The sequence below is a fragment of the Chamaea fasciata genome, unplaced genomic scaffold (genome assembly GCF_029207755.1).
Source record: "Chamaea fasciata isolate MVZ Bird 193981 ecotype frontalis unplaced genomic scaffold, bChaFas1.0.hap1 SCAF_7, whole genome shotgun sequence".
Taxonomy (NCBI): domain Eukaryota; kingdom Metazoa; phylum Chordata; class Aves; order Passeriformes; family Sylviidae; genus Chamaea; species Chamaea fasciata.
This window is the reverse complement of record NW_027094092.1, coordinates 46,884,763-46,912,724: the sequence shown is the minus strand read 5'-3', so window position 1 is coordinate 46,912,724 and position 27,962 is coordinate 46,884,763. Positions and strand designations below refer to the sequence as shown.

The 27,962-nt window shown below is 36.2% G+C and overlaps 1 protein-coding gene across 1 annotated transcript; it reads left to right on the top strand.

Moving 5' to 3' along the window:
* The first annotated feature begins 66 nt into the window (after positions 1 to 66).
* Positions 67 to 27,776, top strand: TRIP11 (thyroid hormone receptor interactor 11). The gene is made up of 20 exons (XM_066188683.1): positions 67 to 498; positions 2,919 to 2,995; positions 3,922 to 4,032; positions 5,123 to 5,398; positions 6,208 to 6,276; positions 6,964 to 7,129; positions 8,912 to 9,274; positions 9,953 to 9,993; positions 10,960 to 11,163; positions 12,174 to 15,203; positions 15,409 to 15,549; positions 15,772 to 15,965; positions 16,894 to 17,057; positions 17,383 to 17,486; positions 17,723 to 17,822; positions 21,442 to 21,523; positions 22,323 to 22,437; positions 23,120 to 23,242; positions 24,506 to 24,653; positions 25,998 to 27,776. Exons 1-20 carry the CDS (start codon positions 360 to 362, stop codon positions 26,204 to 26,206), a joined length of 5,856 nt encoding a protein of 1,951 aa, XP_066044780.1. The 5' UTR covers positions 67 to 359; the 3' UTR covers positions 26,207 to 27,776.
* The last annotated feature ends 186 nt before the right edge of the window (positions 27,777 to 27,962 follow it).

Below are 27,962 nucleotides of genomic sequence, written 5' to 3'. Positions count from 1 at the left end.
CATGCTCTGCTTCCTCCCACACGCCGTATCCGCCTCCGCGGCGGCGCTCCAGCCCGGGCCGCCGCTCTCGGTGGTGTTTGGGAGGGGTGTCATGGCGGCCGTTGAGGTGGCAGCGGCCGGAGCCGCCGGGAGGAGTCGCTGAGCCAGGACGGGACAAGACAAGCCGCGAGGAGCAGCTGAGCCGGAGGAGCCGGGAGGATGCGCGCGGCTTTGGCGGAGGAGTTGCCGAGCCCGTTGTGCTGAGCCCGCAGCAGGAGCCGCGACCCGCTGTAGAGCCGAGAAGGGAGGCGGGGGCGGCCGCTTGGCCCGCAGGGGCCGCCCGGCAGGGCCGAGCGAGGCCCGGAGCCCTCCGAGCCGCGATGGCGTCGTGGCTGGGCGGGCTGGGCTCGGGGCTGGGCCAGTCCCTGGGGCAGGTGGGCGACAGCCTGTCCTCGCTCACCGGGCAGATCTCCAGCTTCACCAAGGACATCCTTCTGGAAGGAGCGGAGGAAGTAGGCGGTAAGGGGGACTCGGGACGGGCCTGGTTCCGCGAGGGAGCTCTTCCTCCTCTTCCTCTTCTTGCTCCGGCCGCCGGTTCCCTCCGGCGACTGCGGCGGGGCCTGCGCTGCCCGCACCGGCCGGGAGGGAGCTGGTCGCGGCTTGGTGCCTGTCGCGAATGCTGCTGGCTTTGCTGCCTTTGTTTTTGTTTTTATTCCGCTCTTGTGATCTCAGGGTCTGGAGAATGCACAAATATATTCGCAGGCTCTAATAGTAGATGTGAACCTATTTTATTATTCAGAGTTTTCAGAATTCCGTGAAGTGTTATGTTGCTCCGAAATGACAGCACTCAAGCAACGCTATTTCCTTTCTGTCTGCTTAGTTTATCTAAACCCTCACTTAATTAGCTGCTTTTACACCCTTTCCATAAAACTGCAGAGTTGTAGTACAGAGGTTGTTTTACCACCGGTGTGATCTAAGTCTGACGTGTCACATAGGCGAAGGTTCAATGTCTGTCACTGTTTTGTTTATATTTCAGTTGTGCCCAGAGAAACCTGTCGAATTCTACAATTCCCCTACAGCAAAGTAGGAGAACATGGCCCTTGCTTTGTAAGGATTAGAGGCTAGAACGATTTATCTTTAAAACAGAAAGAGCAAAAAAACCCCAGAGTCATCAGAGTAAGATATTCTATATACCAATAGTAAATCCATTTTAGAATATAATATTTTCTTCATGTTTTTAATAATGGCTTTCGGTTACACATTTTTGAAAAAATCTTTAATAAAGCAGTTGTACAATGTGATAATAAGTATCCATAGATTAATATCTCTAGTATTGTTTACTATCTTGTAACTATAAATTATTTTAAAAGTTAGCTTTCTCAAAACAGTGTTAAGACTAGAAACCACGGATCACAGCTAAGACTTCTGAATAGTCATCTTAAATGTGAGATTAAGCAATTCTACTTCGTTTGCAATCTCTCATGTGTGAAGCATTGTGAAAGAATATTATAGAAATGTAAGTTGTATAAACCTATTGGCAAGCTCATATAATGGGTCTCATATGGGTGGTCTTTTTGGTGCACAGGTGGAATGCTCAGAAGAGAGAAATTGTGACAACTGTGAATTTTTTTTCCACTTTTCTGAGAGACTTACTTAGAAATGTTTTAAATTTCAAAATCTGTAATAGTTTAGTTTGAAAAGTTACTTTATGTTCCTGAGCTGTGCAGTCATCTAGGGTGTTTGTTTTGATTTTTTGAAAGATAAATTGTGAACTCACACATTTGTTCGTGAGTTTGCGCAGGAGAGATGTCCTGGTGTTTAGTAGTTCCTTCCAGGCGTACTTCACTGCTGGATTCTGCTGTGAACAACTTCAGTTTCCTAAAAATTTCTGGGTAGTGCAATTGTATGGGTAACTAGACTCCAGGATGTAAAAAATCTAGTGGCATCCAAGTACTCTTCTATAAAGACCTTTAAATACTGTGTGGCCTAAACAACACTTTTCAGGTACTTCCTTACAGTTTGGGCTTTTTTAATTTCATAATTGGTTTCCTAGGTTTTAATATTATCCCTTACATTCAGTGTTTTGACTCCCCTCAGTTGTTTCTGGATAATGGACTTGCACATCTTCCATTTTGCAGTTTTCATGTGTAGATTGTTGCCTCTGCAGTGCTTGAGCTGTCTCAGTTTTAAACAGCATGTGGGAAATTATGAAATATGGCATTTACTTGGAAACTGTGCTTATTTCAGATTTTGAAGTATTTTCAAGGTTGCTTCATAGTATAGGGTGATTTCTCATTGCTAAAAGGAGATGCAGTGTTTCTGTCCATTAAAGGTGGGACGTAGGAGAGGTAAACATAATCAATTTGAGGACTGTTGATCATTAAAATGTGGAGTTATATGCTTTTTCTGTTGGATAAACTGGGATGGTAGATGTAGCACCTTTTTAGAGGCAACGAGTCTTATGGGGCTGATGTTTTGTTATGTGGGTTTTGTTGGATGTGGGTGGTTTGTTTTTTATTCTGAAAATTCAGTCATTGTTATGTGTATTTAATGGAATTATTACTTGGTTTGAAACTTTGCATGGCATTACAGAGAAACATCCATGTCTCAGGTCAGGAGCAAGTCTGAAATGAGAAACAGACTGAGGCACACAAAATAGTCAAGTAAAGCATTTTTATCTCCCTTACTTCAAAGCTTAAATCCATTCTAATCTGTTAGGGTTTTGATTTGATTTAAAGCCTAAATATGACTAAACTAAATTAGATGCAGAAAGACTGTCTGAAAAATAATTTTTACAGTGTTCTGATAAAAACAGTTTTTGATGTTTACCTAGGAATGAACATTAAAGCAGACTGAAGTAAGATATGTAGTAAAAACTGGTCTTAGTCGATTGAAAGGAACAGATTGTAATTAAAATGAAAATTTTCACTTTCTTTCAGATGCAGCGACAGAACTCCATGTATCCAATTCTAGACTCAGAGAAATAGAAAGTATAAATGCAGCACAGAAGTTTGAAGTAAGAAATTTTAGATCGTTATTGTAATTAAAAGCAATGCATAGGTTTTGTTCTGTACAGAGTTGAAATATTGCACAGAAGTCGTTTGTCCCTGGGTAAATCTAGAAACAAGGGGGACAGTGGTGTTAGAATGTGACTTTGATTTTGTGCCAAACTTCCATCGCAGTTAGGGACACACATGGTTTACTGGTGTATGCATGCGCTGCAAGTCTTCATCTTTTGCTAACTGTTGACTGTTCCTGCCCTATCAGGTGGACTTGGACTGCAGCAGAGGGGGTGTTTTCCCTGTTCTGTTCTCTCTCTGTTGCCCTACTGACAACATTCGGTCATACTGACATAGGCTGCTCGTGCTCCTCCAAAACCACTTAGAAATCTCATGTACCCTCATGGAAAGTGACTTTCTGTGCTCTTATAAAGGACTTGTTGGTCTTGTGACTTTATTTACATCTCTAAATAAACAACTTTCATGTTCAGGCCTCAAGAGCATTATGAAGTAAAGATACTATTTTGGGGACATAACTGTTCCTGCCTGTCCTCTTTTTAGTTTCTTGCCATCTGCTCTTGGCTGAGATCAGAGAGAAAACACTGGATATTAGCTCCAATTTGTGCTTTGTGGCTGTTCTTAAATTCTGCCTGTGAATCTTGCTAAGATGTGATTCAGCCCTGAGTTTCTTAATTCTTGGCATTTATCTCTGGTCATCACAAACCTTTTTCTGAAAGTGAGCTAGAGTCCATGTCATATAAAAATGGAAAGCTTGGACATCACCATGATTTTTGGCCCACACATTGCTGTTACTGTGTGTTTTGTATCAAAAACATGAGAAATCTGTACAATTTATCTTCTTTGCTGTCCAGTAGCATTATGCTTTTCTGATTCTTTAAGGACTGGTCTGAGTTAACCAACATTCATTTCTCATTTTTGCTAGAATGATAGACTGAAAAAAGTCTGCAGTGACTTAGAAGAAAAGCATGAAGCAGCAGAGCTGCAGATAAAGCAGTTGTCTATTGAGTACCGGAATCAGCTTCAACAGAAAGAGGTAGGACACAGAGTAAAAATTCTTCAGTACGTATGTCCAATAAACTTACCTGTCGTGCTGTTTAATGCCTTTGTTATGGTGTCTGTTCTCTTGCCGTGGAAATACTGGTCATAGCTATGGTTTCTTGGTTTGTTATTGTAGACTAAGACATATTTCATTGAATCGTGTAATGTAAGCCAAGCTGCCAGGAGATAGTTGAGACAAGAGAAAATGCTCTGGGAATGTCTTGCAGCTGTCAGAATTTCTGTTGTTTCTGGGATCACTGTGAGAACAGACACTCTACTGCTTTGTATTTCTGATTCAGTTACTTTTAAAGAAGGCAGCAGGACCAAATCCCCATTTGAAGCAATTCTTTTGAATTTAGATATCATTATTTATATCTTAACATACACAGAGACAAAATTAAAGACAACAGAGCTGGCTTTTAAAAAATGTGAAATACCCCTTTGTGATGGAAGCTTTATAGCCTATTGTATAACATGTGATTTCATAGACCTAAATGAAGAACGTTGCCATTATGCTGAGAGTTACACAGAAGGGAGTTTTATTTCTGATTTATTCACAAATTCATGTGGGAACTAGAGGAAGCAGAACTATGAGACGTATAAAATCCTGCTTGTTAAATACAATAACAGACTTGTTACAAGAAAATTACATGCAACTAATTTCACTTTATTATAAATAAGTAAATTTTCACTACATTGAGTTGTTAAACATAAAAGAAATCAAATGTAATAGAAATAACTGGAAAAGCATCATATATTGCTTAACTTTTCTATCTGAATACCCTCTTCATATATTTAAACTTTTTGTATAACCGGTTAGCCTGGGTATTGCTGTACTGCTTGTGTACCTTGGCAGCTAAAAAAACCCTTTGTCTTTGTGTGAGGTACTTTATAACACTTGAGCTAAGGGTGGTTTTTTTCTCCATTATGAGAATGGAGTTTTTTTCTTTTTTTTAGTGGCAGTGATCAGTTATGTGTGCTGGGGGTGTTGTTTGGTTCACATTTCATAAGGCCACAAAGGGTAAAGTAGAGTGTATTTTGATATTCTTCTTATTCAAGCAATGCATTTTATTTTGTATATTCAGGTGGAAATCAGCCATCTGAAAGCCAGACAGAATGCACTACAGGAGCAACTGCAGAAAGTACAGACAGCTGCTCAGACTGCTCAGTTGGGAGCTGGTGTTTTGCCAGCAGCCACTGCATCAGCCTCCTATGTTCCAGAGGTCAGACATTCCTCAGGTTTTGAAGGAGATGACATGGATTTTGGAGATATAATCTGGTCACAGCAAGAAATAAACAGATTGTCCAATGAAGTTTCCAGGCTTGAATCGGAGGTTGACCACTGGAAGCAGATTGCAGTGGTGAGTCGTTTCTCTTCTACCCTGCCCTTCCCTCTCCCCTCCAAATTATTGTTTTCATTGCGTTTGGTGGATCTTTTGAAAAATTTCTAGAAGCATCGTATTTTGATGGAAAAGCTGAAACCATTAGTGCTGTCACGTGACTAAAGACACATTCAGTGACTAACTTCCACATGCTTTTTTGTGATGCTTTTATGAACGGTTTGTCAGGTTAGGGAAAAGATTTTATGAACATTCACCTAGAATGCTACTTCAGGGTTTTGTTTTTGTTCAGCCTTTCAAAGAAATACTTCTCTTCCTCCTGGCTACGATACTGATTTTTATTGATAGCACCGTACTGTTCAAAGGAATAGTTGGATACTTGCATGCTTTTTATACTTTCTCTTTTCCCAGTCCTTGACATGTCAGTTATAATGCTTGATCTGTTGAGACAAAAAAGAATGTAATCTTTCAAGCTGCTGCTGATGTGGGTTACTGTTTTTCAAGGTATAGCCTGATTTCAGAGATATGCTTTTCCCATGTGAAAATACTCAAAACTAAGCAAACCTGTTGTCTTACTATGAGCAATAACACCTTCACTCCAAACTTTTACCCATCATATGTGGTAATGTAATAATAAAGATCCATGAAAAATTAAAATGTTTCCATTAAAATATTTTTTTAAAAAATAAAAATTGCAGTGGATTTTTTTTTTTGCTTCACGTTAGCTTTGTTGTTTTCTACTTTTGAGTATCAATAGAGGAACCACTTGGATTAAAAAAAAATGTATTTATCACAATTTTCATCTGGATATGTGGTTTGGGTTTTTTCAGTCTTCCAAAGTGCAAGGCACAAATGATGCTGAACAAAGTGAAATATGCAAACTACAAAATGTTGTTAAGGTAAGATGGCAAACTAGTCTTCTCGTGCTTTACTCTTTATGGTTTTGCATGTGGTTCCATGAGTTTTATATATTTTAACTAGCTCTGTTATAACATTATTAAAGATGCAGACTCACGTAGTAGCATAGCAACACTTCAGTCAGCAGTGCAATATTTAAAAACAGTTACTCTGAGAAAGGATGTTTGTATGATTTGATAATTACAGTATGTTAGCTTGAAACAGTGACATTAGTAGTACGAGGGCAAATCACTTTGTGAAGCTGTTGATGAGTTATGAGACTGAATTTTAGATACCCAGAACAATTTCTCCCTTCTCAGAAACATCTTGCCTTTTTTTTGTTGAAGGTGCAAAATACAGATTTTACGTATCATCCTAGAAAGTTACTAAAAATGCATCCTAGTATGTCCACTTTGTATGTAAGACTTGTAATTGCTTTACATTGGTTTAATATTTGCTGTTACATAAAGCATACTATTTGTGTAAACATGTTTTTAAAGGAATTTCTTTCCACACATTTAAAAAGTCTCAACAAAAATCAAGAAACTTAACGTCTGTGAGAAATCCTTCAATAAATCCTTTCATTAGACTGGGGGAAACTTCTTTTCTTTCTTTTGTATTATATTATTTCTTTCATAAGAAGACATTGGGCTGTATTTTGCCATTTTGTTTCTCTAATGATATTTTAGGAGCTCAAACAGAATTTAAGTCAAGAAATAGATGAACATCAGCATGAGCTGTCGGTGTTGCAGGATGCCCACAGACAGAAGTTAGTAGAGATAAGTCGCCGACACCGGGAAGAGCTGCGTGAATATGAAGAGCGGATTGAAGAACTTGAGAATCGGTTACAGCAAGGTCTCTGTTACCACATGCTTTCTGTTTCATTTCATGTAGAGTGAAGTTTGGTTAAAATGTTGAATATGTATGTAGCAGTGCAATAGATATCAAATATATGGTGTTTGGAATTGGAATTTCAATTTCAGTTCAGCTTCATGTTTAAGACGTGTATCCCGTATCTTTTATTCACTCTGGTTGGCTTGAACAGTGGAATGATAACATTTCATCTGTGGCATGTGTCAGTCTGGAGGGTCATTTTCTATACATACCTGTTGTGCTCTGAATTATGCACTTTCTGGGTTGGTTTTTTAAATTACACTGAATATAGGTAGGGATAAGACATACTGAATTGAAGATAAGAAAGTAACAGGGCAAAAAATAACTTTTGTGAGGAGTACTATGTGCCAGTTGGGTTACTTGACAAAATCTCAAAGACTGGGTGGTGAGACACTGGAACAGGTTGCTCAGAGAAGTTGTGGATGGCCCATTTCTGGATATGTTTGTGTCCAGATTGGATAGGACCTTGAGCAACCTGATCTAGTGGGTGGCATCCCTGCCCATGATGATGCAGGTGTTGAAACTGGATGTTCTACAGGCCCTTCCAACCCAGCCTATGCTGTGGTTCTATGATTGCCATAAGGACCACACCTTAGTGTGTGGCATAACTGCAATGTAGCTCAGTAGTTCCCACAAATAAATTTTTGTTGCCTTGTAAGTATTTCATAGTTCCTAAAAATAGTCACGTCAGTTAGATTTCCTCCAGATGCTTCTTTGCACAAATGCATGAGCTTTGCCTGTAAACCTCTGTATTTACCTGGTAGAACTTGGACTTCTAAAGAGTGTGTACACTCTGGTTTTGGAATGAGGAATCTGTTCCCTTCTTGGAAAGAAGGGAAGTATTTTCACAGCTTCTCTAACTTTAAAGGTAATAGTGATAAGGAATTTAGGCAGAAGTTCCTTATCTTTTACGTTACCACTTATCTACGAAATAAATGCTGCTCATGGTTTTTGAAGAACTAGAGTATTTTATATTTATTTTGTTCATTCTGTCTGACAACATAATAGGGGCTAGGGCAGGGTCAAGCATTTGAGCTGACACAGAAGTGAGTTCACAAGTAGTGTGCTTTCATTTAACTTTTTTTTTTTTTTGCCTGCACTCTTCTGATCATGCCTTTTTGTACTCTCTAACTTACCTAGAAATTACAGAAGATTGTACAGATATATGAATGTCAATATAGTATGACAGTATGATGGATCTGTAAAAAGGTTAATTCTGAAAAATGTTTTTCTTCAGTTGAAAACCTTTGTGCATCGTTTAGCAAATTGTTTGGAGCAAATTGTTCCCTATAACAACCATTTGGCCAACCTTTGAAATGAAATTAATTAAATTATAAATGGATTTTGCATCAATGCAAATTAGATGGGATTTGATATTATTTTCTTAGAAAATTGAGAGATTCCAAATCCTGATAAATTAGATTGTCATCTCCTCACCAAGAGAGGTGGCGATCAAGTATGTTCTAATTAAATTGCAAACAAGATATGTTTTGCAACACTTACCATTTAAAATTATTTTGAGTCAGGCATGTGAAAGTATTCGAAAAGCTACTTGTCATACCAGTAATATGTATAGCACAGCTTCAGATGTTAAGCCTGTTTAACCAAGCTTTCTGTTGATGAGGACCATGTCTTTGTTTTAGTCTGTCTCCCTCTGTCAGAAGAAGAGATGGAAGAATAGAAATAAAAGATCTAAAATGATGGTTTTGGTTACTATTGCAAATGATCTCTTTTGTCTCTTAGATGGTGTGAGCACTGATGCCATGGATGACTCTAAAATTACTGAACAGGAAAAGAAAGCTCAGAGTCTAGATGGAGGACAGGTGGAAGAGTTGCAGGTTGTAAAGGACCTAGAGGATGAAATAAGAAAATTAAATCACAAATTGTCTTCTGCCAAAGCAGAAAATAAAAATCTTCTGAAAGAGCAAGAATTTGCAAAGCTAGAAAAAACCCAAATAGCACAAGATTATGAAAAGCTTAAATCTGACTTCAATGAGCTTCAAAGATCTGTGGCAGAGCAAGATGCTGTCCTGAAAGAACAGAAGCAGCTCCTATCAAAGACATCACTACCACACGATGTTGTCGGCCTACAGCAAGCATTGTTAGGTACTATGATTTTTTAATATTATTTTTTATTTTTAGTATATTTTCACAGGTTTTCACTTTTAAAACTCAAAATTTACTTTATGAATTTAAAACTGAATATGTACCTTGAAAGTATTGCTGTTTAAGAAAAGCATTGTCCATTGGAGTAAGGTGAAGCAGAGAAGAGAATGTTAGGATGAGTGTGGCTATCATAGGGGTTTCTGATTAGGAAAGTAATCATGTCTACCAACTGTTTGGTAGGGTTTGTTGGTTTGTTTTTTTTTCTTTAAAAGTAAGTAGGCCTCAGTAGAAGCTGTTTGTTTAAATTCAAGAAGTACATTTTTGTGTTTGTGTATAAAGCTACTCAGTTGCTAGTATCTTTTTCTTAAGGAAACACTAACATACCTGTTTAAGAAACATCTGTAGGTCGAAAATATTTTAATATTTCATAGCTGATAAACTCTAGTACCAATGTCCCCCTAATGTGGGATCAGTTGTGAAAGTAATACTCTGCTTTGAGGTGGTGGCTGATCGTATGTTTGAATCTTTTGTGGCACTGGTGCTTGTCATCACAAAATGCTGTGGAACTGTTGTTTTCTGAGCAGCAAAGTTCTGTTTGGGCAAGGTGGGAGAATGATTTTGTTTTATTATTGTTTGAAAAGTAGTAATTTGTCTATTTGATTTAATTTTCTTTTATAGAAGCAGAAAATGAAATAGCAAGACTTTCCAGTTTAAATCAGGTAAAGCAATTTCTAAATTAAGCCAACAAAAAAGTTCATAACAATAGTAACTGGTAGAAAACACGTTTTGGTAGCTTGTTGTTTTGTTGTTTGGGGATTTTTTGAACAATTGCATTTCTACATAAATAACATTGTAATGTAAAAGGAAAGAATTGTAGTTTAATTCTGTAATTATAGGTGGAAGTTATAGAAACAATAAATTTTTACTTGTGAAACTCCACAGTGCATTCTATTAGGAACAGCATTCAAGTTCCACCTGTCTCATTGTTACCTAGAAAAACTATAACATACATTTTTAAAGTACTAATTCTACATTCTGTAAAATACGTCATTTTTCACTTCTGCTTTAGCATGTTTTAATTTTGGCACTTAGTAGTTGTGAAATATTTCTCTTCTTTCTAGTACTCATAATAATACTTCATTCCATCTTACTAATGAAATGAAGCAGTGGAACATAACACACCTTTAGTTTTTGGCATTGTTGTCTTGTGTAAACTCTTGAGAGTTTGTAAACTCTCAGACTTGAGAGATTTGGTTTGTTTTACATTGTATCCAGTAGTACTTTTCAACTGAGTTTTTCTGTGTTTTTTATGCATTCAGGAGTTCCCATAGCATTTTTCATAATGACATTATTTAGATGCCCTTGATTAAAACTTCTTGTCTCACCATGCAGCCTGCCATGTTTAGGGTGGCTCTTGAAGTTAAAATAGTTTATTCCAGCTGTCAATCCATACCTCAGAGGTGAATATAACTTCTTACCATACCAGGGCTTTTTGTGCAGAAGTTTATAAACTGCACTCCTAAACCAAGTGATGAAGAAATAAATGTGTATGTATGAATGGTATAGAGAAATGCTTCACAGCAAAGAATTTTTAACTAGGGTGGTATTCATAAAGGCTTAGAGATTGTTACATAATTTCAGCAAGAAAAAGTCTGATATTTACAATTTTTTTTTTTTATTTTGAGGGACTTGAGAAGGAACTGACAAGTGCGCAACATAAACATGAGAATATTCTTTCTTCGAATACAGAGGATCAGAATTCAGAAATTAATCAGTTAAGACAAGATTTGGAAAGGAAAAAACATGAATTAGATGAAAGTGTTGCTGAAAGAGAAACATTAATAGCAGAGTTGGAGGAACTGGACAAGCAGAATCAAGAAGCTACTCAGGTAGTAAATACTACAACTAATTGAACTGCTGAATAAATGTTTAGAATTCTGTGTGTGTGCGCGTTTGTTTTTTAGGTTGATCTTTGAACATACATAGCAGGAAAATATAAATTATCTTTTGAGGCCTAAAAACAAATATTGGGGCCATTATTTCTCTATATCTACCATCTCAATGTGAAATTCAGAAGTGCAAGTAAAACCCACTTGTTATAGACAAGGAAGTAATACAGCATGTCAGCTATCCATAAGAGATGTTACTTTACAAAGTCCAGTTAAATAGTCCCTGATTTTTCATTGCAACATTTCTGATGAAACTTATTCTGGTAGTATTCTGATCTGTCTTATGATAGTATGCATTACAATGATTTTTGAAACTTTTTCTTCTATAATTTTTAATTATGTTGAATATTTAAGTTACTTTATTGCAAGTTCTTTATAATGTGAGTATTCACGGAGTAAAAATGTCACCAATTATATATAATCAGAATTAAATTATACCTTTTTGTCACAGTTCCAGTATATTTAACCTGTAAATTTGAATTGCAAGCCATGTGTTTTCAATTATTGATTTACCAATGAATCACCTATGAAACGAATCCAAATAAGTATGTTGAAACAAAAAGTTGAAAAAAGAATATACAGATAATTTAAATGTAATGCCACCCTTTTTTAAAGCAGTGCATGTTTGCTGAATTCCAAATGTCTTGACAAATTCTGACAGTTCTTTTTTTTAAGTAGTTCTTTTTTTATTTCTTCATTTAGGTAGTTAAGGTTCTTTTAGGGATGGTGTTATTTTTTTTTTAGGTAGTGGAATGTAATCTGTCCCTATTTGATATTTGGCTTTAATTTATTTAGTATTGACTAGTTGATCCTGCTTGCCAACTTATGTTGGGGACTAAGAAACGTTTTTCCTCTCAATTTTTTTATTGTTTAGAGGATAAAAGTGAATGAAATGCATAGTTCAGCTGGTTTTACTACCCTAATGAATTCTGTTTTGTGTTCATTTCCAGCATATGATTACACTGAAAGAGCAGCTGTTGAAGCAGCACACAGAAACCGATAGTATCATCAAACAGCTGAAACTTGACGTAGATTGTGAAAGAAAAAAAGTATCAGAATTAGAAACTGAGAAGATGAAAACTATTAAAGAGTTAGATAGTCAGAAAGAAAAACTAAGTCACTGTTCATATGCACTTAATGATTTGCATATTACTAAGCAGCAGCTACAAGATAATATTAAAGATCTTCAGGAGCAATTAAGGAAAGCCCAGGACTGTAATTCGCATAGTAAAAAAGAAATTGGAGAGTTGCAAGAGAGACTAAAAGAAAGAGAGGAGGAACTTAGTCTATCCTTGAGCAAGTTAACAGAAAAAAATAATGAGGAATCTAACTACACTTGTCAGGATCTGATTCTGAAAGAAAGAGAAGTAGAAATTGCAAAACTACAGAATGATGTTTCAGAAAATAAACAAATAAATGAAGATCTACAGAAATCTCTGTCTAATCTCAGAACAGAAAATGGAAAGCTGACAGCAGCCATTGAAGAACTAAAACAGGAGTTAAGTGATGCCATTTCTGAGAAAAAGAAAGTTTATTTAGAGAAAGACACTGTTGTGGAGGCTTTGAAAATGGAAAAAAGACAGTTGGAGAGTGAACTAAACGAGACAGAAAAGAGGCTTTTGGAACAAGCACATAATTATAAGCAAACTATTGAGGAGTTATCGAACGCGCGTAGTATGGATACCACTGCATTGCAGCTTGAGCACCAGCGCCTGGTTAAGCTTCATCAAGAGAAAGACTTTAAGATTGCTGAGCTTAAAAGGACCATTGAGCAGATGGAAACTGACCATCAAGAAACAAAAGAGATGTTGACTACTAGCTTAGGAGGACAAAAGCAGTTGACAGATCTTATAAAAGAGAAAGAGGTTTTCATTGAAAAATACAAAAATCAAGCCTTGCAGGTTAAGCAGGAACTTGAGGAATATATGAAAGTTTCAAAAAAGCAGGATGTCTTAAAACAGAACTTGGAGGAAAAAGACAGAAGTCTTGCAGTCATGAAGGAAGAAAATAATCATTTGAAGGAAGAAATCGAACGCCTTAAGGATCAGCAAAGTAGATCTACACCTGTGGTTGAACCTAAAACTTTAGATATTATTATTGAACTTGAAAGTGAGGTAACACAGTTAAAAGTGATGAAGAATAATCTTGAAGAAGAAATAAAAGTTCACAAAAAAACTATAGAAGATCAGAATCAAGCAACAGTGAAACTTCAACAGTCACTGCAGGAGCAGCAAAAGGAAATAGATGAGTCCAAATTTCAGTGTGAGCAAATGAATGTCACACATGAAAGACTCTTTTTAGAGAAAGATGAGGAAATCAAAAATTTGCAGAAAACGATTGAACAAATTAAAACTCAGTTGCATAAAGAGAGACAGATTATTCAGACTGATTCTTCAGATCTTTTTCAGGAAACCAAAGTTCAGACTCTTAATGGAGAAAATGGAAATGAAAAACATGACTTATCTAAAGCTGAAATTGAAAGACTAGTGAAAGGTATCAAAGAAAGGGAGATGGAGATTAAGCTGTTAAATGAAAAGAATGTTTCTCTAAGTCAGCAGATTGATCAGTTGTCTAAGGATGAAGTTGGTAAACTTACTCGGATCATTCAAGAGAAGGATTTAGAAATACAAGCTCTTAATGCTAGAGTTTCCTCAGCTTCCTACAGGCAGGATGTTCTTTCCCTTCAGCAGCAGCTGCAAGCTTATGTTCTGGAAAGAGAACAAGTACTAGCAGTTCTAAGTGAAAAGACAAGAGAAAACAGTCAGTTAAAAACAGAGTATCGTAATATCATGGACATGGTCGCTGCTAAAGAAGCAGCTTTGGTGAGGTTGCAAGAGGAAAACCGAAGGTTATCCAACAGATCTGAAAACAGCAGTCAAGACATGTCTAGAGAAACTATTCAGAATTTATCCCGTATCATTCGAGAAAAAGATATTGAAATAGATGCCCTAAGTCAAAAATGCCAAACCTTATTGACTGTCTTGCAGACATCCAGTACAGGTGCTGATAATGGAGCAGGGGGTGTGAACAGTAACCAGTTTGAGGAACTTCTGCAAGAACGTGATAAACTAAAACAGCAAGTAAAGAAAATGGAAGAGTGGAAACAACAAGTAATAACCACAGTCCAGAACATGCAACATGAGTCAGCTCACCTCCAAGAAGAGTTACACAAGCTGCAAGCACAAATATCAGTTGAAAATGATAGTACTTCAAGGCTGCAGGTAGATTATAATGGCTTGATTCAGAGTTATGAACAGAATGAGAAAAAGCTGAAAAGTTTTAGTCAGGAATTAGCACAAGTTCAACACAGCATAGGACAACTTTATAACACAAAGGATCTTCTCCTGAGTAAACTGGATTTGGTAACACCATCTGTAGCAGCAGCTTCCACCGTTTCACAGCTTTCAGGTGTTCAACACAGTCCTCCTGAAGCACTCAGTGAGGAGTGTAAACTCCTTCAAAATGAGTTGGAACAACTGAAAAAAAAGTTACAAGAAAAAGATTCAACTATCAGGACTCTTCAGGAAAACAATCAGCGATTATCTGATTCTGTTGCTACAGCATCAGAGATTGAAAGGAAGAGTCAAGAAGGGACTGAATCAGAGATGAGGCAGATCAAAGAAAAACATGATGTGTTACAGAAGTCACTTAGGGAAAAAGATATATTAATTAAATCTAAAAGTGATCAGTTACTTTCTGTGAGTGAAAATCTTAGTAACAAAGAAAATGAAAATGAGCTTTTAAAGCAAGCTGTAACTAATCTAAAAGAAAGAAATTTAATTTTAGAAATGGATATCCGAAAACTGAAAGAAGAAAATGAAAAAATAGTTGCAAGGTGCAGGGAAAAAGAAACAGAATTCCGTGCACTTCAGGAGACCAATATGCAATTTTCAATGATGCTGAAAGAGAAAGAGTTTGAGTCTCACACAATGAAGGAAAAAGCTCTTGCTTTTGAGAAGCTGTTGAAAGACAAAGAGCAGGTATGCATGTTCATACTTATGACTATCTCTTCAAAGTAGACAAGTTCAAAATAATACTCTTCCTGGATGTTTTTCTGTGTTGCAAGGCCATAGATGTCCTGCCTTTTTCCTTGTTAGATCTGTAGTATCTTTACACTCTCCCTGGCAAAGACTATGCCTCTGGTAAAATTGTTGGCCATGTTTGAAATAATTATGTCTTTAACAGGGCAAGACAGGAGAATTGAATCAGCTATTAAATGAAGTTAAATCAATGCAGGAAAAGGCTGTTACTTTTCAGCAAGAGAGAGACCAGGTCATGGTAGCACTCAAACAGAAGCAAATGGAGAGCAGTGCCCTGCAGAGTGAGGTACCACCAAATAATTTCTAGTTGCATGAAATAAATGAAAAAAGAATAAGAAATTTCATCTGTAATATTTTTTGGATTATTTTAGTATCAATCACTTGTTAAGAGCACTTAAAATTAATACGCTTGCAATGTGCTTCAATGGGCATGTACTACATTTGTTGGTTTGTTTTTTTTTTTAATAAGAAGTGATAGTCCAAGCAACTTAAGACATGTTCTACACAGGTACAGCATTTGCACGAGAAGGAGCAGCGCCTAAATCAGGAACTGGAGAGGTTGCGGAATCATCTTTTAGAAATGGAAGACTCCTACACCAGAGAAGCTTTAGCTGCAGAAGACAGAGAGGTCAAGCTAAGAAAAAAGGTTTTGATTTTAGAAGAAAAACTTGCATCCTCATCTACTGCAGTGGAGAATGCCAGGTAGTCTTTTAAATATCACAGTTAACTAAACTGGTGCTGATGCCTCTATTATACTGAATTGCCATCCTGTAACATACTAAGCACTTGAGAAAACGAAAAGATACGAACTTTTGTTACTCAGAATGAAGAGGGTGATTTGAAATATACTTTACTACTCTCAAGAATTTAATGTGTTTCTCCTTTTACTAGCAACTATCCCCAACCGTGCTTAGAACTAGAAAAAAAATCCTTAACCCATCAATTTAGTTGTGTGTTAAAAAAGAGTGACTTACTTTCAAGTCAAGGCTTCACTAAGTTTTAAAGAGTCTTATTTTATACACATCAATGCACAGATGTGGCTGTCATGCCTTTTGAATTGCTTTCAAGACACATACACATTCTTACTTTGGGCCTGATACCATGGAAAGTATACACTGCTGAGACCTTCCTTCTTCTTAGTGTAAACATTGGAACAAGAGGCATTGAATTTCTCATGGGTAGCAGAATCTGGGAGGCTGGAATATTTTTGCTCAATGGGAAATTAAATGGAGCATCGTTAACAATCATTACTAACAATTGTTAGTAAGTAGCAAGATATACTGAGTTCTTGGGTACTGGGTTTAAAAGTAAAAACTGGTAGACCTACTGATTCATAGTAATGAACTAGGAAGATATGGATTTTTTTTTTTGTGAAGATGCTGTTATAATAATGAACAAAAACTAGGATTTTTTCTAATGTGTTTCACAATAAGTTAATTAGGATTTTTTTCTTTGTAAAAATTTTGTTGCCAGACTTCTTTAAAATTTCTTTTTATGTTTTGTTTTGGGGAAAATGCCATAATTTTTGTAAATTGAGCTGAAAAATTTTTGCTAAGCTGTTTTTTGCTGGGATTTAATTTTCTCTGTGATAACTTCTGTTACTTAAGCAATGTGTCTTGTTTCCATTAAGTCATCAGGCTAGCCTGCAAGTTGAATCTTTGCAAGAGCAGTTAAACCTAGTTTCCAAGCAGAGAGATGAAACCATGCTGCAGCTGACCATCTCCCAGGACCAAGTGAAGCAGTATGCACTGTCTCTGGCCAACCTGCAGATGGTACTAGAGCAGTTCCAACAGGGTAAGGTTTGTCAAAAAATAGCAAAGATTGCAACAAGTATTTTGCAACTGGAATAGTTACCATATTTTTGTAACTTTTGAAGTATTAGTTACCTCTTTTCCTTTTTGATAGCCTGAACTACAGTATCTGTTGTCTGTTAAAAAACTTTAAAAACAAATTCTATGAAAACTGTGGATCAATATTGCATTTATTAAATTAGAATTCCACCTCTACCTCATGAAGACCAGATATTATAATGCTAAGGCTTTGCAATTGCATATCCCTAGAAGAGTTACATGTTGTAAATTAAGATAGTTTTGTTTTGTCTCTTACTTTAATCCTATAGAAGAAAAAGCTATGTATTCAGCAGAGCTGGAGAGACACCAAAAGCAGAGTACAGAATGGAAGAAGAAAGCAGAAAACCTAGAAGAAAAAGTTGCATCACTGCAGGTGGGCTGAATAATGGAATTGAGCCTTGTGAAACTAAATGGTAATTCTTCACTGAGCAGGCAAAGTAGCATTCTTCTGCTGACCCTCTATTTTCTGAGGGTTTTACAATCCAGTTATTTGAAAGAAAAAGTGATTGCAGTCTCTTCAGCTGTTATGTCTGATGTGTGTGGTCTTAGGGCAATTTTAATAGTGATCTCCCTCCTTCTCTTTTTGTCCCTTTCCTACCCTCTATTTAGGTGAGTTTAGAAGAGGCAAATGCTGCCCTGGATGCAGCATCTAGGCTTACTGAGCAGCTTGACATCAAAGAGGAGCAGATTGAAGAGCTTAAGAAAGAAGGTAATTATATTTTTTTCATTTCCGCTTAAAATATTTCAAGCACCTGAGGAGATAATGTAATATTCCTAGGAACTCACCAAAATTCGTATCATATGAGAGAGTAATACTGTGCCACATTCTGTGGACTTCCTTATTTATAAAGCAAATATGAAAAAGTATGTTTACCTTCTGTTAGAGATCTTTCTCAAAAGAAAGCCCTGTGGAAGTTTTTTGAGGTTTTTTTTCCCTGTAAATTCCAAGACACTTGATTTAGCTCTAGAAGTGTCTTAAAAGTTTGTGAAATACCAAATGTTGTCAGATTTTCCAAAGTAGCTACCATATTTGACATAGATACAGGTGTACAGTGAGGTAGAGATAAAAGTGTGCAGTTGGTAAGAGATGCAGAGGCAGCAGCTCTTGCAGAGATGTGACTGCCATCTCTGCTGGATGCAGTGGTAACTCATGCTTTGAACATACGCAACTTATTGTTGCTATTCTTTTTTAAATGATAATCAGTCTTACTCTTGTAGTAAGTGATGTTTTCTTGAAGCATTCTTGCTGATGACAGATAGGTGGTGTGAGATCTCATTTGAAAGTCTTAAAAATTCCAGCAAGAACTCTACAAAAAACTTACTACTTTTTTGCTACATGTTTGAACGTGTCCTTACTTAAATTTAGTTCTCTCTAAGTGCAATTTGGCATCCAGGTGGGCATCATAGAAGTGCTCCCTAAGTTCACGTATGAATTTTATGAGCTAAAATAAATTTCAAACTGCTGCATAATGTTCACTACTGATCTGTTTTTGAATTGACTGATGAAAATGTCTATGTCCCACTACAGGCATTCACAGCAAAAGTTCACAAATAGCCTGGATTAAAATTAACTTTGGCATAGGCAAATACTGCACTCTTAAATGGGATGTTCTTCATTACTGTTTAATTTTGATGCTAAACCCTTGCATAACAAAGCAGGAGGGGTTTAAACTTGGAGAGAAAACTGAGTATCAAGCAGTGTTGTATTGGCAAGCAATTTACTTGATAAAAAATTCGAAATGGAATTGTTGCATAAAGGAAACAGCACTTAAATGTTGTTGTAAACTAACTCATGATTTTTATAAGAAAAAATATCACTTCGTATTCTCTATTTATACAAGAAAACATAAAATGTCTCATTACAAATTGGCCAAATACATTCCCAGACACAGTTTTGTTAGCCAAAACTTTTGAAGGATTTCTTTATAGATTTTTTTGGCAGGAGAAGTGATTTTAATGGAAAAGTATAAGATGTACCAGATGCAGTTTTCTGCCATAAATGGTTAACAAATTATTGGAGACTGTAAATGTCTGGTTTACAGCAGTCCGTGCTGAATTTTGGCTCAGGACCTTTTTGTTACTTAGCCTTTTCATACACCCGAAGTACATGTTTAAGTCCTTTTCAGCTGTAGGATTCTATTTTAGAGGGAAATGTTCCATTAAAAAAATATGTTTAATGATAAAGTTGCATAGTCACTGTGGATGGAATATAGTTTGTGTAATGGTCCTGAAAAGTTGATCCTCTTTGATATAAAATCTTAATACTTTTCATTTAAATTATTAATACTTTTGTTTTAAAATCCATCATAAAGGAATAAATGAAGTGAATAAAAATTGAAAAAGCAACTCACAATTGTCTTGCTTTGTAGAGAACTAGCAGCAGTGTAAAATTTAATTGAAGTTTGTTTTCAAATGCTGCTTTTTGAAATACCTCTCTTTATTCCCTTCTGTTCTGTGGACATCCAAATAACAACTCACCTATGTATGCCCTGTATCATTCTATGATTATATTGCCAATGTTTTCCTTCAAGTATTGGTGTCATATTTAATCATATTTACAAAGTAGCATAATTTCAAGTAAATGTAAACCTTGAAACCATGGATTAATTCTCCTGTGCCTCATCCTGGTGTGTTGAGAGAGCAATGCTGAAGAGCAGTCATTTTATTGGAATGAATTCTGATGCATATGGATGTAGTTGTTACAAGATATATTGTTGTATAATACATGTTTTGCTTTAGTTTTTAACTTGCTTTGAATGAGGAGCTTACTCTGTGTGTTCCTTGAATAAAAACCTTCCCAGCATGACATTAGTTTGTTCTATTCTGTACTCCTTAAAACTCATATTTGTGAAGTAAAATGTTTGTATAAAGATGTGGAGTATTTGAACAGGGCATATTAGGTGTATATTTCACAGACTGGCTCTTTGATGTGTATATATACAAAATCTCTTTGTGAATTCTCATGGAGTTACTGGTGTTAATTGAGAACCATGTTTTGTCAATGTAGTTGTGGCATGCCCTTTATTAAAGATTGACAGTTGTGGAAATCCTTTCCATGCACCATATATTATTTGAAGGTTGTAAAAATTCATAAAAGTTATTTTTCTTACAAAGATGTAATTTTAGAAATCAATTACGAGATAGATAAAACATAATTATATCTTTGGTGGCTTTTTAATGAAGCATTTTGAATTGATATGAGCCCAAAAGTTGTTAAAAACTAAATTGATCAGCAGTTTTTCCCAAGCGTTTGGAGGTAAATATTAAACCTCATAGAGGGAGAGGAAAAAAAGTTCTTCCTGTCTGCTTGTATCTGTAGGGTAGAGTTGGTCTTCACATGTATAGTCCATATTACAGTATATTTGTCAAGTTTTTGTGTGTGAATCAGGCTTAATTGTACTTTTATTAGGCTTCAGAGGTAGTATCTTGCAGAACCCCAGCTTGGTGAGAAATTACACTTTTGCAGTCTTTATGTCTTGGACCACTTCACATTCATTGACTTATAATTCTGGCCTATTTATTCAGCTTGCAGGCCAGGATGCCTGATGGAAGTGTTTGCCATTTTTCCCTCAGTCTTGTTTTTGGTTCACAGTAGCTGTAGCATTTCATCTTTTCCATTCATGTTTTTGTTCCCAAAAGTAGGGGTAATCTCACATCTGTCTGCCTCTCTTGCCAGAATACTGAATTACAAAACACAACACTGTTTCTATAATTAGTGTGTCCCAGCATGCTGTTTCCAGAGCTTGCATCAGTCACAGGAGTGGGTAAGGTCCAAGCAGAACAGACCCTCAACAAGCTCCTGATGTTGCTCTGCTAGCCAGTAATTCATCTAGGAAACTTGAGAACTCCTTGGTTATTCAAAGGCTGTAGCAGCATGATCGTAGGGTACACAGAATACCTGGGCTTGGGTAATGCTGGAGGTTAAGGGCAAAGATCAAAAAGACTTGATGCCAGCATGGAGTTTGGTCATTATGAAAAAGATTGCCACCACAGGACTACAGACCTTGCTCTGATGAGTTTTTTTTCCAGTTCTGTATTATTTAGATAGAAAAGAGCAGTCCATCAGACCTTCTGCAATGGATTTATTTAATGTGTGTTTTTGTACTTCAGCTTTGAGTATCATTTCTGCAATTTCAGCTTGTGGTTTCGAATAGCAATGATTTACTAAGTTAACACCTTTTTATTAAAAATTCGCATCAATTTTATGGTTCTGTTTTTTATTTAAAAGCACCAGCAATATTTATGAAATTATGTACTCTTGATAAATTTTACAACAATGTTTAAAATTTTTGATTTTTGTTTCTTTTGCTGTGACATTACATTTATAGGTGAGATCAGAAGAGAAATGTTAGAAGATGTTCAAAATAAATTAATGAACCTTATGAACAGCACAGAAGGAAAAGTTGACAAGTAAGTCTTTAATGAAAGATTTGGTGTAAGTTTTTGGGTTTATTCCTCTCAATGTACAGACGTGGCACTCACAGTTGCAAGAGTAGTACAGTAGTGTACTTCTCTATGTTGTCTTGTAATTATACTTTTATTATTTTGACTTTTTCAGTTGCTTGACGGTTATAAATTGTTATTTTGATTAGTAAAACCAATAGATATGTGACTTTGGCTCACTGATGTGTTTCTGAAGTAGAAGTGGACTTCTGAAGCATGAGCTCTGCAAATGGAGATAAGAGTTCTTAATAAATGTATTTTATGAAGTTCAAGATGTGAACAGCAATCCTTTTCATGTGTTTACATCACCTGGATGTCATGTAAATCTCTTTCTTGGTCCTTTTTTTTTCTTCTATACCCAGCAAAACTGGTACAGGGGTGGACACATGCGCTCCTCTGTCCCCTTCATTACATCTTGGTTTGGGACTACACAGAGCTTTCTTTTTAAATGCTCTTCTGAATCAAGACCTTAGAACAAACATTTTCCCTGACTGTAGTGTGTACATGGAAGTTTGCTCATGTTACCATTCAGTTTCACCTTACTGCATAAAATCTTGGTAATACTGTCCAAATCCATACTGTGTAAGAAATGTAATAACTTACAGAAAGAGGGAATTGGGGAGGTACCTTTTAATTATTTGTATTTGATATGTTTATTTGTATTACTGTAAATTAGGCAAGAGTATGAGGAATAAATGCATCAATATTATGGTAGCAGCTGTTAAACAATAGCAGCTTGTATAAGTACCTTTTTTTTGTTCTGCAGACTGTTGATGAGAAATCTCTTTATTGGACATTTTCATACTCCAAAAAATAAACGTCTTGAAGTGTTAAGGTTAATGGGAAGTATCTTGGGACTGAAAAAAGAGGAACTTGATCAGGTAATACTTTGCAGAAAACCAGGCACTTCTTTTTTCTTCTCTTCTTTTTTTCTTCTTTTTTCCTTTTTTCTATTTCTTTTTTTTTCCTCTTTTTTCTTATCTTTTCTTTTTTTCTTTTCTTTTTTTTTCCCCTTTTTATTATTTTCTCTTTTTTCTTTTTTTTTTTCTTTCAGTATCCTTACCTGAAAATAGAATGACTTGCTGCTGAACTAATGTGACTGTCCCTGCACATTTTATGGGGAAAGTGTGTTTTTTCTTCTTTCATCTCACCTTTTTTTTCCGTGTGGGACTTTTTAATGTATTTTTATATGATGATCTTCATCTTTCAGTAATGTTGTTTTAATAGGGTAGATTTAATTTTGCTGTGGAATGCTAATGCAGAAAGGAAGGATTTAACTTGGTGCTGTTATGTAGGGTAGCTGTAATAGATCAGTTACAGAAAAGTAAGCCCGTTATATATGTACCAGCAGTTACTGTGAAAAATGTGAGGCTTATGTTTTAAAATAAAGGGCCAGGTTTTTAGACGGACAGTCTTTGGGTGGTGGAGAATATGATTTTGAGAATAATAAAAATTTTTGTTTGTCTCTAAGACTGCATTGCAGCTCATATTTATTCACTTGCTTTTATGTGCTGCTTTATTTTTATTGTTTCCTAACTTTGTTTTCTTTAAATACTTCTCTAGTTATTATCTGAAGAGCAAAGAGGAGTTACGAGATGGGTGACTGGCTGGCTTGGTGGAGGAGCTGGATCAAAGAGTGTTCCTACTACACCTTTGAGACCAACTCATCAGAACATTTTTAATAGTGTAAGAATTAATCATTCATTCTCTTGGTTTGAGTGGAAAATGGGGAAGTTGCATATTAATGCTTAGGTTTGGTTCATCAGTATATTGAGCTTCATTTACTGATGCTGCTGTATCTTGCATTAATTGTTTTGTGCAACTGCTTTGGCAAAAGGTTTTTTCCTGCACTAAGGAAATATTTAGACATTGAAAATGTCAGTGATGAGTCTTGGGCTAATACAGAAGACAGTTACTGTTCCACTAGTTCCTGGCATCGCTCTTTTTACAGTATGGACTTCATCTTGCAAACTATGAATGCTGGAAGTTAAATATATGTGAGAGTATGGAATTCCACAATACTCAACAGTACAGAAGACCATGACATTGTATTTTGTTGACTGTGTTCCCATGTCCTTTAAATTTAAATTGAAAAGCTTTTTCAGCTGCTGCAGCTAGTACCTTTTATGTACAGCATATAAAGCTGATACTTTAAGTTTTCAAGTACTGTAAAGCAACAAATCTCATAGCATGATCCATGGGAGCAGTTTATCTGTGGAACTTTCCATTTTGCAGGCCAGTAAATAATGTACTCAAGGACCTAGCACTGAGGGATTGGAGTTTTTGAATTGACTTTGGTTTCTTGCTCAGTTGAGCTAGAAGTGTTGAGAATGGATTCCTGCAAATCATCTTGAACTGTAGGGATTGGTTTTTTCCCCCTAAAATAGTGCAGGCACATAGGCCACTAAAGGACTGTGGTCTGATTAACTACAGAAGTAAAAGAGAAAAATTAATGCTTTTGTGTGAATAGTACAGGCTTTACTAAGCCAAATTTTATATTGTCATGCTACCAACACCTTAATCATTCCATGCTTCCTTTATTTGAGATTCTTTGTGAAATAACACATACATGGGCTTTAAGAGAAAAAATTGGGTTTTATGTGTTCCTGGAGGAGAGATTGGTTGAGCAAAGATTAAGGAAATACTGTGATGTCAGTAATAGCACAGAATTCTTGAAATAACTGGCTTAAATCAATAATGGAACCATGGTAGGAGTATGTATGTTACCTTTAGAGTTTATCATAAATAAACTTTTATATAAATGCCTCTTAGTGAGACAACAACAAAGAGTGTATTTTGAAAATAAATTTTGTCATCACTCACTGAAAACTGCTTAGTACTAAGTACAAGTACAAAATTGACCGCAGGCTATTGACGACTTTTTGTTTTATGTATATATGTTTTACACCAGAGCATCAGTGAAATATAATAACTAGTAGCTTCTTTTAGTCTTTTTCAGAACTGTTCGTGAAATTCCTTGAAACTGAATCTTGCCCAAGCCTTCCCCCACCCAAGCTCTCTGTTCATCACATGAAACCTTTAGGAGCAGCAGGAACTGGTAAAACTGGCAGTACTCCACCTATGAGTCAAATGCAAGGTAACCTTTGAATCTTTGCAAAGAACATAAGTAACTAAGGGTAGAATTTTCAAGAGGATTTTAATGATTCTGTGCTTCCTCACTTGTAAATTATGAACTTGATTTCTTTTCCCCAACCATGTCCTGCTTTGTCTTTTTTTTTTTCTCAATCCTTCTCCTATTTCTCCTTCCCACTGCATCTATACCTCACTTTCTAAACCCTCAATACAGAAGATTAGAGGGACCAAATTCCCTTTGATATGGGAAGGATTTAACAGCACCTGTTAGAGCCAAACAGTTGCTGTGTAGACAACTTAGTGTGGTGTAGCAGTGAACCCAGTCCTGATTTTCAGCATCCCTGTTGATCAGCTTGTGTTGAAGTGAGTGAAGAATGCAAGGAATACAACTTTGCAGTGTCTCTCTGGTGTGTAGGAGCTGGTTGCTCAGAAAGGACCAAAAGATAATCAGTTAAGTGTATGGCCAGGTATGAAATTTCTGTAAGCTGTGCTGGAGTGTTGACTTTGATTTTTCTAAGACAGAGAACAGTTTGGCTTATATTATGCATGTTAAATTAGTGTACTTTTGTCTTAAATAACGTAAGATTGAAATCTTCAATTTAACTGGTCCAATTTGTTTTTAATTTTTTTACATGTGTTTAAGCCTTCACCTTAATATAGGCCTGCTGGTTTGCAGAAGCTTGTTTGATTTGAAACTGAGCTGTAAACTCAAAAGAAAATAAAAACAAAAAAACCCTACATACTATGTATATGTATATACAGAGATAGAGATGCTAAAAAAACCTCTTTCAATTCACCTAAAGTAGTTGGATGTTTCAAAGTGCTGTTTATTTATGGGGGTTTTCTTGGGGCAGACCCTGGGGAAGCTGTGCCATGTGTTGGGAAACCTTCCTGTGCTCCACATTGTAGTTCATGTGCGGGGCCCTTACAGCATGCTGCTGGAGTCAGCGTGACAGATACTTCATGTCTGGCATTGCAAAGGTGAAGTGAACTCCAAAGGCGATTGAACATGTTGCCTGTCGTATGTGCACATTTTTTTGGCTAGCTTGAGCTATCACAGAGTTTTGGTGGTGCATTTGGCATTGCTGGGTTAACAGTTGGACTCGATTTTAAGAGTCTTTTCCAACCTAAACGATTCTATGGTTCTGTGAGAGTAGTCAGAGACAATAAAAGTCTTTCAGGGTGTCTACAGTCCACAGCAGGGAGATTTTCAAGGACTTACATGTTGCAGAAGTTATAGCAAATTTTAGAACATCTCTGTGAACAAATGCTGAAAAATTGGATAGATTTAGGAATGCTTTTTAACGAAGTGTTTTTTCATTGTTGTTTTGGGTTTTTTATGTTCCAGATTCTCCAGTCGCAGGAATGGGTAGAAGACCAGATGCAAATCCATTTTTAGCACCTCGATCTGCAGCAGTGCCTCTCATAACACCAGCTAGTAGTTCTGGACATCTGCTTATGAAACCTATTTCTGATGCATTGCCTACTTTTACACCACTGCCAGTGTCCCCTGATGCTAGTGCCGGTGCTGTATTAAAAGACCTCCTAAAACAATAGATGATCTTGTATCAGTATGATGATGCACTTTAAGGAAAATAAGAACACTATGTTGTATATAGTTTACCACAATGAGGCCTTCTGTAAAAAGTCATGTATTTGATTGCAATTGTACCTTGCTTTTCTTGTACTTACAAACTTATCAGTGCTTCGGAAATTCTAATGGTGAAATGAATAATTGCCTTCTGTATAGCAGGCATTAATTTTGGGTGTGGGTTAAATATTTAGCTGAGAAAAAAATCTGTCTTGTTGCTACATTGTCACAAGACAAAGGATTTTTAAACCTTAGGTGTACTGGGTTGTTTCAGATACGCATAGACAGCATTAACTCTTTGGTGTTGAGATCTGTTTTCCCATTAAAATGATCTGCCATTTACCTTCAAGAACCAGAACTAAAAAAAATACATAAAACACCCAATTAATGGTGTTTATGTAATGTACTTTTGCACAGGTGTCTCTTATTTACAAGTTCACTTGCATTTGGGGGCAGTTTGAGGCACATTGATCTCTTTGCACAGTGATTTGATATACGCCCCCTAGACTAACAGCTGTTTTCAGCAGTCAAACCCATCAGCACCAAGGAGACTTCACATCCATGTGAAGAGTGGGTAATTTAGCAAATTATACATTTGCATATATAAAGACACTGTGCTCTTATGGTCCAAGGTGTATATTTGAGAGACTTTTTATCTTGCAAGACTTTGTAGATCCAAATATAGACTTAAAGCTTGAACACACGTATAGAATTAAAAGGGAGGAAGGTGCTTGCTTATCTCAAATGTGTAAATAGGTCTTTGTACAACCAAGACCAAAGTCAATTATTCTGTAAATTTTGCTGTGATAACTTGTACACTTTGTTTAGCACATAAAGAATGAAGTTGCGTACTAAAGAGTAAGAGTCATCCTCATAGTGAATCTGAGATAAACGTCTTCATTTTAAAATGTGTAATTTCTAAGTCTTTTGATAGCCTCTCCTTGTTAAGTCAGTGTTAAGATAACTATTGTGGAAGTTCTATATTAGAACTGTCAACCTTCATTTTCATTAAGGTCCTAGATGAAATTATTGTAAGAGTTATATTTAAATAAAATTAATTACTGAACTTGTACAGAATCAACCAAAATAATGCAAGAAATCTTTGCATTTATTTAAATAGAGGTCAAATTGTGAATTTCTTTTGTTGCCTTGAAACCTAGCAAAGGTTTTTTTTAATTGCTGTACTTACCTTAAGAGCTGTTTGAAACCCTTTTCTCCAGTATAGTAGTGTTTCATGAAAAACTTGGCAAATTCGTAACTGAATTGACCTATCATACTGGATTTTGATTTTAAATTTTTTACCCCATTATGGACAGTTTGACAGTTAGATTTCTGAAAAGATAGGAGTCACATATTTACCAAAGTAAATGATGTGTTATGTAATAAATGTAATGAGAATCTCAAATTACCTCAGCTGAGAATAGTGCAGTTAGGTACTTCAAATGTACATCTTCATTTAAACTGGACTGGAACAGCTACCTTTCTTTTCTTTATAGCAATTATAAAGAAAAGTGAAATCAGATGGCTTCTGTGCAATCTCTCTTGGTCTTGTAGTCATGTCTGTTTAATGATATATAGTTGCTTCACAATAAAATTGCCTTTTGGTGAGCCAAAGCCGAAGGAAATGTTTAGTTTCAAAAAATTATGTGACTTACATGTTGTAAATTACAAATTGAGTCATGCTGCTCACTGTTCTCTGAAGATACTGAGCAGTTCTTAACT